We start from the raw sequence: 16212 nt of genomic DNA, 5'->3' as shown, positions 1-16212 counted from the left end.
TCGATTCCCGCCTGCCCTGGAGGTGACCACATGGTGTGGTGGACCTCTCCTGACCCACCCGCTGCACCCCTCAGCAGTGTACTTTGTCGATCTGCCTGTTCTGTTCCCCACTCTGTCTCTGGTGAAGCCTCTCACCGCCCCTGAGCCTCTGGCCTGTACCCCAGTTCTGTATGCACAAATAAATAAATAAATCTTTAAAAAAAAAAAAAAAGACTAATTTCTTCGATTTGGGGAAATTCTCAGCCTTTATGTCTTTACCTTCCTACTGGTACCTTTGCTCTCTGCTTCTATAATGTCTGTTAGGTGTATGTGAAATGTCTCAATTAACCACCATGTCTCCTAAACTCTCTTTCATATTATTTATCTCTTCGATGCTCTTTGTTGCATTCTGGCCTAATTTCCCAGGAGTTTGTGACAATTCATCATTTTTTCTATTGTCCTTGGTCTAGACTATGTTTTAAGCTTTTTTTATTTTACTGAGCTTACTTTTACTTTTAGCATTTGAATTTTGAAAAAGTCAAATACCTGTTGATTTTTTTTCCCAAAAAAATCAGACTGCCTTAGACTACTCTGTCTCCAACAAGTATGTTCAGGGATCCACCTGCCTGCTGACTGATCTTCAAATTAGCTCTCACTGGTGCCCCAGAATGCTCACTGTGCCCTCTGCCTAGTCACCCTGTGTATCTGTTTCCCCCTCACCTCGATTTCTCTGTGGGCTAACTCAATTCCCTTGCCACTGATGCTACAGGAGCCTCAGCTGTGTGAATGAGCCCTTTCTGTTTGACCATGGTTCTTTACACTCTTGACCATCTGAGTTCTAACTGAATTAGTAGAGGTCTGCCTTGCCCTGCAGAGTAAGACAGGAATTCTCTGTCTTGGAATCTCCTGCATCCCATCTTATCTCAGCCTTCCCATTAGCCCACTGGGAGATTGAAGTACACCTAAAATCATCTATGTGTGCTCCCAACTATCATCCCCCTATATTTTCTTTATTTTTACTTTTCACATCCCTTAGGGCAGAAAGATTGGAGCTTCTATTAAGCCCTTCATACCATGCCCTCCTTGTTCTCTTTAGCCTCATGATTATGTGCCAATGATGCACAGGCTATGTGATAAGACATCCTGAAATGGGAGGTCTTTCCAAAATATTATAGCTGTCACTCTGCAACAAAAACAAATGACCAGCTTACAGAAAAACTCAATGAAAGGAAATGTGCTCAACTTTAAAACCCTGCTGAATATAATTTTATATTTGATAGTTCAAAACTCATTAAGTAATAGATCTCATTTGTTCCATAGCACCTAGACGACAATTCAGTTGCTCTCTGACATCTGAAATACTCTCTCCAATACCTTGTTTGACCCTTAGAGTTACATATCAATATCATCTGTCACTCATAGTTGAAGAGACTTTGCCATTGTGATCAAGTCACTGCCCCACAGCGTACAGCAGCTTCCTGGCTCTAGAAAGCCAAGATTCAGGCTGGTGTCCAGAATGTAAATTCATTGCCACCGTACCAAATTGATCCCAGAATAAAGATGGGTCAGGTTGTTCCCGACCATAAATTTGTCACATGCTTATTAATAGAAAGCCCTTGTGTAGAGATTGCTTGAAAGTCAGCTTTGCCTAGAATTTTAGCTCCTCATATCTAAAATCTCTTAAGTTCAGTCATCTGAAAACATTGACATTTCCAGTTATACCTGCTTTTTTCATGTGGTGTCCTTCAAAGTTTGTCTGTTCCAATAATTTGTATTAATACAAGAATCATTAGGTCGGTATTCAAAGCGTGATCTCTCTATCATATTGTCTGTCACTATGACACAGAATAATATTGAACATAATGCCATTACCAGAAACATATAGTGCTATAATGTAATATTAACTCCATAAAATTATTAAAGAAGAGAATGTCATTAGCATTGCTCTGTAATTTTTTTTTTTAAGTATCTGTAGCATCAGCAATAGCTATGTGCTCTTTCTTTAAGTAACTGTCAGTTAAGATAGCGACTATGCCCATTGAAATCTTACTAAGTGACCTTACAGGTGTGAATGAGGGCCCAGCATTCCTTGATAGCAGAGGGTCACCAAAAGGTTGGAGCTTGTAGACACAGAAGTGAACAAAACCAAGTGGTCAACGTAGGCATTGTCTTTTATTCTGAGATTTTCTAAGATGTTGTGTCTAACTTAGCTGACTGATAATAATTGTGACCTAGACGTCCCCATACAGGAAACGGGGGACAGAAAAGGGAAATTTTTCCTTTTAAGATAGAAAATTCTATGGAGTAGGGATTCGTATTTGTTGATTTGGGGGAAAGGAGCGAATGCCATGAACCTGAAGTTCTGGAGTGACATGAACTGATTAGGCTGTGGGTAACTGGTGGACCCAGGGGAGGAGAGATTTACTATATCTTTGGCTTAAAGAGGAGTTTTTGTCTTCCCAAAAGCTTTATATCCTGATGACCTATATTTAAAGTATTATTTTGTAATCAAAGTTTTAATTACTTTATTTGGATTTCCATGTAGTCATATAATAGTTACATAATGAAACATTTTTCTTTAAATTGAGATAAAATTTCTCTACAATTTACTGATCGTGTGATTTTGCTATTATTACACATTGTCAATAGGATAGAATAGTAATAAAAATAAAACTTCATTTTTAACAAGAGTTTCTCCCTTTTGAGTCCTGGCTCCAAAATTGGAATTATTGTATTTTTATATGGCTATTCTTATGTTTCTTGCATATTGCCAGGTGGTTCTTTCAAAATAGTGTATTGATTTATAGTGTCATCAGCCCCTCAAAGAGGGGGTTTTATGATATTTTACATTTTTATTTTATCAGGTGAGGCAGTAACCATAGCTGTTTAATTTTTCTAAGCCAAACATTGTGTTACATGGTGGTTTGCTATTTTTATTTTTTCTTATGGGATTTCTAGTCAGTTATTCTCTCCATTTGTATTACAGAGATTAAATATTCACCTCCCAGATTTTTATAGTTTAAAAAGGTGTTAATTTCCATTTCTATGTAATTTGTTTTAATCTTTTTTTTTTAAGTCTTTGGCAAATAAACATATATTGGGACATATGGTGTGCAGTGTAAATCTAAATATATTTTCCTCACAGCTATATGCAGCTTGTAAAGGGGTCAGGTTTGAGCTGTACAAGAAGGGGCAGGTGCTGCCTCAATAGATGTATCAAAACCAGAAAATAAACCAACTGGGTGGCAGGGTGCTTGGCCATCCTGTGAGGCTGGGAGCATGGTAGAAATGCTGGTAGTGATAACGAAAAAATAATAACGATGATGAATTCGTCAAGTCATAGCAGGAAGTGGGTTAAAGATCAAAGCTGAGCAAGGATGGAATAAAATGTGCTTTTGTACTTGTCTTGGCCTTTTGTAGCATCTGCCCTCACCTTAAAGAAATAGTAAGTGGGCCATACTGCTGGGTTCCTGTTATTTAACCACTGATGGAATTATCTAAAACCACTGATGGAAAATTGCTTAGGTTAATGTACATTGTGAACAGAGTTTCATTTCAGCTCCTGCACCTGTTTTAAAATTGGAGCAGTTTTGCAAACAAGTGGTGGGTGTTTTGTGTGTGCATGTGTAAAGATCAAACTTAGTAACTTCTCCCCAAAAGATAACTGCTCACTTACATGTCCCATTGAAATGAACTAACTCTTTAAAATTTCTAACTATAGTGTTTTCCAGTTTAAATACAATATACTGCTTTTTACTTTCTCTCTAGTCTCCAGAGAATACAGAGGGCAAAGATGGATCCAAAGTAACTAAACAGGAGGTAAGTGTATCTCTGATGTCCTGAGTTTATTTTAAATGGAAATGATAATATTGTTGTGACTGCATCTGTATAAATACTAGTCTAAACAAGATTATTGGGATTATAAAAAACAGAAATAAAACTTTCACTATGTGGCCCTGGTTGACCAAGTTGTATTGAGTACATTGATAAGGCATTTTCACTGACTATGTTTGTTTCTGTACTAAAGTGGATACTGAGAATTTCTCCTAGGTAAAAAGCAAGTTATTTATAGATAAATTCATCAAGTAGAACAAAATCTGCCTTTCACAACCAAGAAATGAAAGACCAATGACTTAATAAATTCTCTGCTTCAGTGAATAACTTATAAATTACTTTTTAAAAAAGATTTATGTATTTATGCATCTGGAACTGGGGTACAGGCCAGAGGAGGCAGGGGAGTTGAGAGGAATCACCACAGACAGTGGTGAGGAACAGAACAGGCAGATCTACTGAAATACACTGCATAAGGGAGCAGTGGGCAGGTTAGGAAAATTCTACCACACCATGTGGGTCAGCTCCTGGGCCGGGGATGGAACTTATGCTGCAGTGGCTTCTGAGAGCTTCATAGGATGGTGCTTTAACTTGTTGTACTACCAAGGAAAACCCATAAATTACTTTTTAGTTTCTGAATGCTCATAAAAGGTATCATCTCTAAATTCAGAAATTATAGAGGATACACAGATGTCAAAATCTAATAAACTTTTTATTAGTCAGGAAAATTCGTAAGACTGGGCATCATTAATTAGACAATAATGTAAAGAAGCTCCATATTAAAATACAGACTTCCAAAAAGCTAGGAACTAGGGAGAGATGTTTGCATATGATCCTTTGTGGTAATATGAATTTCTAAAAGGAGACCAGCCAAAAGTAGAAATGAGTTGATAATTGTAATGACAACCATTCATTTTTACACAGAGCTTTAAAGTGTGTGAAAACTGAAGCTCATAAATTAAAAGGGCTTGAACTCATAAATTAAAAGCGTTCATGAAATACAAAAACAATATTTAAAGATTCTTTAATAGGGTGATTCATGCCATAGTTAATAATTCAGATGAATTTATCATGATAGCAAAACCCCTACACAAGATTTGTTCAAGGAAATTCATTTTCCCAAATGGAGCATCTGTAACAGACCCTATTTAAAGTAATTTAAAAAGCAGAATAAACAAAGCTGCTTATAACCAAGTCCACAATACTCATCGACTCAGCATCAGTGTCCAGCAGTGTGGGAGATGAAGTTTGTGAGCCAAAGTCAAGTCACTTACCAAATAGTGAAACCAACCAAACAAACAAAAAAAAAGGATAAATGCTTGAATTTTTAAAAACGGCAAATTCTAATTTGTAAAGCAAATTAGAACTTAATGTTTTTAAATTTATTGTTTTTAAATTTAACGTGAAATGTATTTAGGTTTTTCTTTCAGGACTGATATTGTTACAGGGTAGCCCAGAGTGGACTGGGCAGCCTGTCTGTGGGCCCTCACCCGCGCGCTCAAAATTCAGTTGTACTGCAGGTACACACAAAAGGGTCAAAATGGGTTTATTTACAAAAGGGGAAAGGAATAGAAAACAACCCAGGGAAAGAGAGTAGGATACAAAGTAACTGGAATACCTTACTGGCTTGGAATACCTTACTGACTGAAAATACCAAGTCACATGGTCCAGAGAGCATTTTCCTGAGCGAGAGTCTGCGAGAGATGCAATCACGCCCTATTTATCCCCCAATGTCCCAGAATTCCTGCTAGCTCCACCCTTGGGTCCTCTCAGTTCTCTCCCTGGTACTGCTGGAAGTTGTAGTTTCCAATCACTGGAGTCGAGGATGGAGTCCAAAAAGCTGGAGTAGCTGCAGAGTTCCTTTAGGATATCCTTCTCCTTAACAATATTTAAATTGATCTCTTAGTCAAAAATTTAGAAACCATCGCACATAAGGTAGATCTTGAATTGTGAAAACAGTCTTTCCAATCCTATACTAAAAGTAAACACACTGGTTAGAATATATATATAATGGTGATACTTATAGAACTATTGTTATTTCTTAATTTATTTTGGCCCAGAATTTTTAGTTTTATAATTTTAACATTAAATTTTTTATAATATATGTTACTGGTGGCAAAGAAAGTATCTTTCCTAGACAAGACACTTTATCTGTCATTTATGCCAAGACCAGATTAAAACATACGGTCTGTCTTCAGAAGATCAAAACAATTGTTTGAAAATTGAAAAGTTCAGTCAATTAGCTGGTGATTTAGGGTAAGAACTGTCAGACAGTATATTGATTTCCACCTCCCCCCTGAATAGACTGAACTTTCTAGTATGTCATTGAGTATGCACTTGGGCAATAAATAACAGTGCATTATGATCATTACACTTGCAACTTATGAAGTCTTTCCCATCCATAACTCTCCTTATCCCTAAAATGAAGGCAGAACAGATTCGTTCCTCAACAGTCAGGTTGTGAGTGCCTGTAACGCACTGGTTTAGGCCAACACAGTCCACAGAGAACAAAAATCTTCCTGCCTTCACAGAGCTCCCATTTAGCAAGACCTGATGGATACTCAAATAAAATAATTGAATACTTGCTACAAAGAAAAATAAAGAGCAGAAAGGGGGTAAGTGGATGTCAGAAAAGTGCTGTTTTTGATAACAGGGAGATATTAAAATTATTCCCATTTTTACTAGATGAATCAAGGTCTCAGGGAAATACATCACTTTCCCCAGGTGTCACAACGCAAATTGCAGAAGCAGGAAAGAAATCTAAATCTTCTGATTCAGAATCCTCTGTCTTCATGTTCCTTTTGTGGTAATCATAAAAATCTGTTTATTCAGCACCTTTGCTCTGTCTTCATTCCCCATACGAGGCTCTGATGTGCATCTCCACTTACCAGTTTTGCAAAGATGGTAATTTTTATTTAGTTCCTCATTTGTTTTTCAAAATTAAAAGCAGTCTGACTTGGGCTTTGATTGGAGGCATACATGAGTAGGCTCTGAGCACTGAGTTATCTCACAAAAATAAATATACCTCCACTTTTCAGTGGAATGGCCCTGTTTCACACATTATTCAGCAATGTACAATGATTCTACTTGAATCTAATTACTCCTGAGAACTTTATTATAGTGTGACTAGATTTCCATGTTGCTTTTGCAGCCAGGATAAAGTAAAAGTTTCATGTCTCAGAGTAGCCTTCACCAGAATTTTTCCATATCAATAAATATCAGTTAAACTGCAAATGCTGACAGAGTAAATTCCATTGTGCCCAGCACCTGCACAGAAGATATACCCTCCTCTAAAAGCTTTCCTTTCTTCACTGAGAAACTCTTTCAGCTGCTATTCCTGAGAATTCATACCCAACAAAGCAAGAAAAAGTGTTAATATCTTTAATTTCTTCACTGCATTCCTACCAAACAATCTGATTCTCAAATGAATATTTCACTTTTGAATATCTTAAGGGGGTGGGGGAAGCAGTGTAGTCTGTTTTAGCTTCAATAAATATAGTTCAGCCATTTATAGATTTTTAAGCCTCTGAAAGCTGATGGAACTTTCCAGGAAGGTGTACACACTTACATGTATAACCAGTACTGCTGACTGAGTGAAAGGTTCATCTCAGTCTCCACTATTTGCAGTAACAAAGAAAATCTCTTATGATGGTTACTGGAAAAGAAAATTTAGGAAAAGCCCCTTTTTTATGGCATGGGAAGAAGAGCTAGTAAAATTCAGGCAGGAAGTCATAAAAACGATTTTACAGTAAAACATGTGCTTTTAAGAGACTGGTTAGTTTAAACAGCCTGGAGAGGAAAACTGTTTTTGCATTAATTTCCTCAGCTTTTTATTTGAAACTCTTGTACTAGACCTGAATTATAAAAACATAAGGAGTCTTTAGATCAGGACGGTTTTCAGACCCTGCAGAGCATTGCTTTGTTTGAAATGTCTCTCTGGAAATCCCACAGCACTCTGTGACGTCACTCAGCCTCTTTAATATGTTCAAGTATTCACATGGAGAGGAGAAGAACAAAAGCAGAGGATTTGGGGGTATTTTTCACATGATAGTACCTCACTTCATTTTCACTTGGGGCATCTAATTGGTGTTGAGAGGGAGGCAGTTATGAGTAATGGTTGAAATATTTGGCTCCTTTTTAGGCCCCAAGATGGATAGTAATTAAGTAGTAGCTTTGGGTCCCCCACCCCAAGTTCATACTTGCTGTTCATTTCTGGAACTTACCCCATTCCATTCATCTCAACATTTTCTGAGAGCCCCTGTTAAGCACTGGAGCTACTAAAACATTAAGACGTCCTCCGTAGTAGGGGAGCAGACAGGAGATAGGCAAGGTGAACAGTGTCGGGGAGACCAGCATGCTAGGATACCAAGGGGAGAGAATTTCAGATAAGTTCCCATGGCACCTCTCTAGTGCAAAGGCTGCCACTCTCCTATACCTTCCTGAGCCCCCTCTGCCGGCTGTGCTTTCTTTTGAGTGGTGTGGATAGTTACTGAGGCCTCAAGGAATCTTCAGAGCTGAGCTCTTGTGTGTCATTGGAGGATACTCCATTATTTCCTTCATACTTGGAAAGCATTTGAAGAAGCACAATTCTCCATTTGCCACCAGATTTAAGTGAGAATGTTGCCTTTTCTTCAGCAATGCCACCTATGTGGAATTAAGCATTTGAGAAAGGCTTCTTGGGGTTTGAGTTCTGGTTTCCAGTGATTGCAGACACATTGTCATTGGAGCAGAGGTCATGGTGTTCTCTGGTGCATCTAGAGAGGCCCTTCTCCCAGTCTGCATGCAAGGAGTCAATGTAGCACAGCCCTGTGGCCCTGCATCTTCTTTTTTGCCTTAAGTCCAGTTCTGATCTTTCCTCCCAGGGTTAAATTTATTCATGGAGGCTCTGTCCCTGTCCTTCTATCATTTTAGTGTACCCTGACTCTTTTCAGTAAGAAAGTTCTTAGATGTAGAGATGGCAAGAAATATTTCTTCCAGATTGCCCTGACCAACTGACCTAGAGTGATCTAAGCATGGCTTTCAAGAACTCCGTGATTCTTCGCAGTCAAAGCCCAGACTCCTGCTGACTGACCATTTTTGCTGACATCCTTAAAAATTTATTTGAAATATTTAAGCTATTGTCATGAGGCAAAGTCTGCTTAAGGCAGCAAGAATTAGAATAAAATGTAAGTTCATTTATTTGGCAAATACTGAGTATCCACTATGGTAGATTATATTTTTTTTTTTTACTAGAGATAGCAGTGAATAAAACATATAAAAAGTTTGGAGTATTTACTTCTGAAACACTTTGAAAGAAAGGCAGTTATATTTTAAAATGTGAAACCCTTTGGGAATCATCTTTGCTGCTGATAAGTGGAATATCAGTTTTGTGTAATTATTTCTGAAATGCCTAGAACAATTATGTGATTTTTAATTTTCTTCACAGTCTCATGTGCTGTTAACTTGTACCATTCTTAAAGAAGAAAGATCTCCTGAAAAATGTCAGTCTCAACACAGTTCCTCTCTAAATTTTCTAGTTTTCAGGTTGAAACATGAGCGAACTTTCTACTCTACTTAAATCTTTAAATATATTAATTTTGTAGATAAACAGATGTGTTTATTTTGCTTCAAGTGAAAGGAAGTCTTAACTGCCTAAGATGTGTAGTCATTCTCTGTTCTAGCACAATAACAAGGCAAGGAAGACCTGCTATTTTGATTTCTACACAATTATATAATTTTTTGGGGTATTAACTTACAAGCTTCAATTCCATTTGTAAGGTACAAGAATGAGACTGAAACTAGGTTTTAAACGGCATCTCGATGCATCACCTGCTATTTTATCACAAAGGTGGATTGTGGTTTGTATTGGAGCCTAAATTCATCTTCCATTCCTTTTCTTACCAACCACACCCGTCATTGAGAAAGGCCATTTCTTTGAACTGTGTGCATACATCACATTAGAAATACTTCCTCTTGAATTTTAAGGTGCCAGGGCACATGGTGTGTGTTTCAGCGTGCTCACTGTGGAGAAAGTAATAAAAGTAATATTACATTCTCTCCATAAAGTGAGATTTTAGAAAAGAAATTTTAAAAAATCAACTCGATTGTGTATAACCACCAAAATAATGTTTTCTTCCTTTGTAGCCCACCAGGAGGTCTGCCAGATTGTCAGCGGTAAGTACTTTGAACCCTTTTGGTGTCATTTCTCACAAGTGTTCTCTCCAGAGCAAAGCAGCAACAGGAATATTTATTAAGGTAGTGTTTTCATTGAGTTTTTAATTTTCTTTTGAGAAACTACCTGCGTCATAGTTTTTAATAAATTTGACCAGATCAGCCAACCAAGAAGCTTGATCAGATGTGTCCGTGAAAAACAATGACCAGTTCCATTACTAAGTATATGACACCCGGGACATTGTTTGATTTTGCTGTGTCTCGGAAACAAGAGAAGTACGTAGAGCAAAGTCTTCCAGTTCTATATGTGATGCTTTTTTTTTTGAATTCTAAAATTTCAGGAGCTGACCTATTTGAAGAGCAGATTGAGGGTAGTAAGATTAGTAAAAACATTTCTTCTTTCAAGTTCTTTCTTTATTTGAAAGGTCATTTCTAACAGTCAATCTTTCAGAATTGAACTGTGTATACTTTCACTTTATGCCCTCGATGAAAAGGAGCATATTCAATACAAACCTGACCCACCTAGAGGCTTTAAGGAGGAACACGTATTTTTCTCCACAGGAGAGATCCTGGAGAGAGCCTTCTACCTAGAAGTTATACTCCCTAGCTTTGGGAGAGTGGTATACTTTTTCAAGATCAATGAAATATTTGCCCTAAAATAACTATAGAAAGCAGGGGTTTTGCTGTTTATCTTCCTGTGTCCTGAGAGAGGCAGGTCAGGTCTGAAGCTTTGTGTGGAGGAGATTATGACCATGGAATAGGTAGGCACTGCTCACAGGAACAGGGAGAAGACCCCCATGAAGCAAGAGAAAAATAGTTTCTCAGTGGGCTCCTTAACTAATAAGATCTGTGAAAAAGGTTCAACTTTGGAGGCTGACAGAGACATTTTATTAATATAATTGTGTTCCTCATCAAAAGCTCTGGGGACAAATGAACCCAGTGTCTCCGGTAGACTGGAGATTCTTCTCACCTTGAGCTGGCATTGGAAGGGATGAAGTGGGAAGTAAGCTTGGCAACAGAACTTGAAAGCTGCATCAGAGGTGGAAGGATTTGGAAATGCTTTTGAAATACTTCACATGCAGCCATCTTCCTTACACGATGGGCTTTGCTGTGATTGTGCTGTGATTTCTAGACCATTAGAAAGACCAGTTGCAGTAAATTCATTGAGTCATTTGGCTGAGAGCCTGAGTCATTCCTCTCGCTGCTGCACTGTGATAAAAGGAAGTACAGAGACATAGGAGATAGAAGCTTAAACCAATTCCCAGAGAGCTATTCTAGACCCAGGAAAAATGAACCAGCTTTTAAATCTCACCTGCCGTTCACTTGAGAACCCAGAATGAAAATAGTGACAAAATGCATACATCTTTGTGCTGTTACCTGATGCCAAAAATATGTCTTTTAAATGAACAAAATCATTGTCAGAATGGACTGTTGTCTTTTGCAGTCATTTTGTGTTCCTTTTGGAGCTGAAGGTTGTCTTTTTCAGTATTTGTCTAATTTATCTTTGCAGAAACCTGCTCTACCAAAACCTGAACCTAAACCAAGAAAAACATCTGCTAAGGTAAAAGGTGCTTCCTCCCCCAGTTTGGCTATTTTAAACCGTGAATAAATTATTCCATATCCAAGCGTCATCCAAGGAAAGATCACTTTTAATGATTTCAGGCTAAATGTACTGACTCAAAAATTGTTACACTGCTATCAGCTTTCTCAAAAAGCTTAAAGTACATTTTATGCGTTTTTAGTTGGTCAATAAAGTGAAGGAAGTTGCTCTGAGAAGTCCTGTGTCCAAGGGCGTGTCTGCTAGCTCCCCCCGACATGCAGTTGCCTTAGCACCCAGAAGGAGCTCAGGTGTTGAGAAGGGGTTCTGACTTCACATAACTTGTCTTAGTGGACCACTTCCGATTACTAACGAATGCCCTATAATAAGTACTAGCATAAGTGAATTGCAGTAAACATTTATATGACCCTTAAACCATGTAAGAACCTGTTCTGATTGTTTTACTTATGACATTGACTTTACTGAGGTAGCTACAAATATCTATTTTGCTGGTAGGAAGCTGAGATACAGATTATTAAGAACCTTAACCTAATGTTAGGAACCTGTTCCATACTCTGCGCTTCTTCCTTGGGGCCTTCGTTTTCAAGCACTTTCTCAACTTTTCAGCCACTCAAGCCCCAGATCCTCACATGAGGTGTCTTCCCTGGCTCCTTCAAGTCCTTCTGCTTCACCAAGTCCTGCTGTGGCTGCTCTCCATTCCACAAAAGCAGTTCTCACTCTCACAAAAGAGGAGGCCCACCCAGCAAAGACCTAAGGGGAATGATCATGTTATTCTATAAAGGAGAGTCCAATGGATTTTAGAAACAGCCTGTGGCATTTTCAGAGAAACTCAGAGTAACCCAGTAAAAGTTCAGTAAAACTGGGTTCCCATTTTCCCCAGAAAAACAGGTATTAGCCATGGTTTTGCTTCAAGTCATGTTTGGAACAAGGCTAACTGATTTTAACTAACATCACTCTAGGTCTAACAGATTGTTTCCCTGGACTTTGCTTCTTAGAAAGAACCTGGAACAAAGACTAACAAAGGTGCTAAAGGGAAGAAGGAGGAAAAGCAGGAAGCTGGAAAGGAAGGTACTACACCATCTGAAAATGGTGAAACTAAAGCTGACGAGGTACTTCCCATGACTACCTCCCGCTGATTGAATCAGTGTCTTTAAAGAAATTGCTCGATCCTTCAGCCAGTGATAGCATGTTCATAATATCTCTTTATTGCCTGTAATATTATTGCAGATCCAAACCTCTCGTTCAACTGTTAATGTCTCAGCTTCCAGAGGTACCCCACCCAGCACACTCAGTAAAGGGGCAGATTGAAACAGTGAGAGTTAAGGGTACAGTAGAAAATTCTGCATGTTTGCAATGATTAGAGTCAGGTAACAGTAGTGTGTTGTTTTGTTTTGTTTTGTTTTGTTTTGTTTTGATGAACAGTGGGAGCTTGCAGGTAAAAGCTTGTGGTCATTTGAAAAGTAGAAGCAATAAATGCAGCACAGTATTTGCATAATATATTACAGCCTTGTCTGTTTTCCCAGAGTTGAAATACATTTGGCAATAGAGATGCTAAAATACAGATGTTCAAAAGTGTGTGTGTTGGTGGGGTGGACTTCTCTTAGTCTTATAGTTGTTTTAATAATAACTGGTTTTTTTTTCCTTTCTTTTTCACAGGCACAGAAAACTGAAACTGTAGATAACGAGGGAGAATGAATTATCATGAAAAATTGAGGTTGATTTTATGTACCTCTTGGGACAACTTTTAAAAGCTATTTTTACCAAGTATTTTGTAAATGCTAATTTTTTTAGGACTCTACTAGTTGGCATTCAAAATTATATAAGAATGGATATTTTACCTTCTCATAGTTATGCCTTTTGGAAGTTTCCATCATCTTCAAGTAAAATAAATAACAATTTAGTATTGGACGCTGTGTGTAAAATGGATTCAGCATTTCATGCACTTGCTTTAAAAATTTAGTCCTGTGCATACTGTGGTGTTTTTACTGTGCATATATGAATTTTTCACGCAGTTTTTCTAGAGCAATAATCAGTGGTGCTTTTGTACCTAGGTTTTATGTGATTTTAATGAAACATGGATAGTTGTGGCCACCTGCTGACTATTTGTGGTTTAAAATAAAAGGTTTTCTTGCCTGCAAAATAACATGCCTCTTAGTATTGTCTTTAATGTACTTATGCAGTGTTTCATTTTATTATTGCAGAAGATTTAAAGAATTGCTACAGTCTGTGCCATGATGTCTCTCTGATGAGTCAAGCAGAATTATTTGTTAATTCCTGGCCTTTAAAAATGTTATTTTAATAAAACGGTGTAGAATTGCATCTACTACATTTCATACCGGAAGTGGCCAGCAATGATTATCATCATATAAAGCTTAATAAAACATTAAATTTTTGAAGTCCATATAAATAGAAATCTACTAATCCAGAGCAAGTGAAATATCATAAATAAGTCATTCTTGAAACCCTCCCACTTTCAAAATAATACAAGTCACAATGGTACTAAAATATTTTTCCCTTCATTGAGGACTTCACGGCTTTAAAACCTCTTCACCAGCATGACTAGGTTTCCACTTACAGCAACCTAAGGAGTTGGTATGGTATTATTAGAACTCCTCTGAGAAATCAGGGGCAAGGCAGGCGTGTGCCTTACTTCAGATCCACTAAGGAAAACTCGAACTTGAACTTATCTTTTGAGTCTTAACAATAGTGTTGAGGCAGGTGACTATAGCAAAATACCACATCTGAGTGGCTTACAAACAGCAAGAATTGATTTCTCACAGTTCTAGAGGTGGAAGTTCAGGATCAGGATGTAAGATTGCTCAGGTAAGGGCTCTCTTTAGGTGGCAGCTTCTTGCTGTGTCCTTACATGGCAGAAGAAACTTGACACCTCTCAGGGCCTCTTTTATGCAGACACTAATCTCACTCATGGGGTCAGACCTCATGACATAAGCAACTCCTAAACACATCACCTCCTACCACCAGTATCTTTGGTGGTTGGGATTTCAACATATGGAGTTTAGGGGTAAGCAAATATTCAGACCACAGCAGTGTCCTTCTGTACCTGGAAGTGCCAAGAGCACAATGTATAACTAGGAAATTATACATTTTACAAATGTATTGTGTTTGTTTACATTCCTGAGACATTTGGACACTTCATGCACACTTCAGGAAACCGAATTCTAGAGACTTTTCTGAGATGAGACTTGAATCTTTTTTAAGGTAGAGAATAGTGCCTGCACTGCTCAAGAACTCTTCTAAGATTATTACAAGAGTATAAAAATTTCATATTAACATATAACTTTCCATTTTATTTTATATGTTTTATATTATTTTGTTATATCTTTACAAGTAAAGATTTCACATATTTAGCTTTATAACTAGTAAGTTTACTCTTCTAAAGTTACTATTCACAATGACCATTGATGCTATTATTTTTATTTCAAGAACACAAAGATGAGGGGTGCTATAGGCCATTGGTATGTGTCTATTAAAGATTTTGGCCATTATCATTGCAATATTGACAAAGTGGGGAAGCACTACGTAGCAGAATAACTCCAGTACCCCAAATTGGTTCTATAGAACATGAAGACTTAATGGATACTACCTATGGTATGTCTGCAAATATGAGAAAAAATTAAGAATACCTATTACTGCCACATTGCTCATCTATTTGCCCAATTTATGCACATTATAAAAAGAGCCTGCCTCTCCAAAACATGCACCCGTGGATCTACTGAAGATCATAGTCCTATGACTCTACAATCACTTGGAGTCAGGTGGCACTTTCATTGCTGAGCAGTCCATTGCTTGTACAGTACTACTTGGGAGTCCTAAAATTCTCACTGGAGGCTGCCCATGGATTTTTGTGGAATAATTAATAGTAGATTTTGACTGGCAAGTGGTCCTGAAATTCCCCTTTTTAAGTTCTGTGAAAAGTTAGTCGGAAACAAAAGTCAGAGTTCACTGATAACAAAATAGGTGAGCTATCCTATAAGATCTTGAATGGACATTGACATAATTAAAGACTTTGAGACAGTGTTATGAAATTTGAGATACCCTTATTTTTGGCTAAAGGTACAAGTACTTTCCCAGATTGCCAATCCTAGCAAGCATAAGCAAACTTAGCTTTCAGCTATGGCACATGTCAGTGTACTACTTCTCTGAATACTTAATTGTGAGTTTCAAACTTTTATCATTTTATTCAAACGATTTGTTATAAGTCTCTTAGAATAATTATGATTAAGATAATAATAGCAGCAATATTTTAGGACCTTGTAATAAGCACTTTATACTAATTCATTTGGGAGAAAACTTATTCTTTTAATATAATTATAATGTTCCTGGGTCTCCCTCGTGGTGCAACTGGTTAAGTCTCAGCACTAGGAAGCTATTGCCACCCACTGCAATGGGAATTCAATCCCTGATCTCTGGCCAGGAAGCTGACCCTCATGGCACAGCAGACCTCTCCTGTTCCCATCCACAGTGTATTTCAATAGATCTGCCTGTTCTGCTCCCCATTCTGTCTTTGGTGAATCCTCTCCCACTCCTCCCCTTCCGCCCCTACACCTCTGGCCCAGCTCTTATATGTATAAATAAATATTTAAAAATTGTAATAATAGGCCCTTCCTGGTGGCACAGCGGGTTAAAGCACTGCACTGAGAATCTAAAGCCGCTTCCGCATGAGTTCGATCCCC

General features: G+C 37.8%; 1 protein-coding gene across 4 annotated transcripts in view; it reads left to right on the top strand.

Annotated features, from left to right (window-relative positions):
• The window catches only part of HMGN3 (high mobility group nucleosomal binding domain 3), a 29323-nt gene extending 15665 nt beyond the window's left edge, over positions 1 to 13658 (top strand). The window contains exons 2-7 of one of the 4 annotated variants that reach the window (XM_012722703.1): positions 3748 to 3798; positions 9934 to 9963; positions 11471 to 11521; positions 12514 to 12627; positions 12746 to 12788; positions 13175 to 13652. In XM_012722703.1, the coding sequence (XP_012578157.1) occupies positions 3748 to 3798; positions 9934 to 9963; positions 11471 to 11521; positions 12514 to 12627; positions 12746 to 12788; positions 13175 to 13188 (303 nt within the window). In that variant the 3' untranslated portion in view covers positions 13189 to 13652. The other 3 variants (XM_004673640.1, XM_004673639.1, XM_012722650.1) reach the window with 3 other exon arrangements.
• Positions 13659 to 16212: the final 2554 nt, after the last annotated feature.

This window comes from Condylura cristata, unplaced genomic scaffold, assembly GCF_000260355.1.
Source record: "Condylura cristata isolate star-nosed mole 26May11 unplaced genomic scaffold, ConCri1.0 scaffold00001, whole genome shotgun sequence".
Classification (NCBI taxonomy): Eukaryota; Metazoa; Chordata; class Mammalia; order Eulipotyphla; family Talpidae; genus Condylura; species Condylura cristata.
Note: the sequence above shows the minus strand (reverse complement) of the source record. Positions and strands in the feature narration are given on the sequence as shown.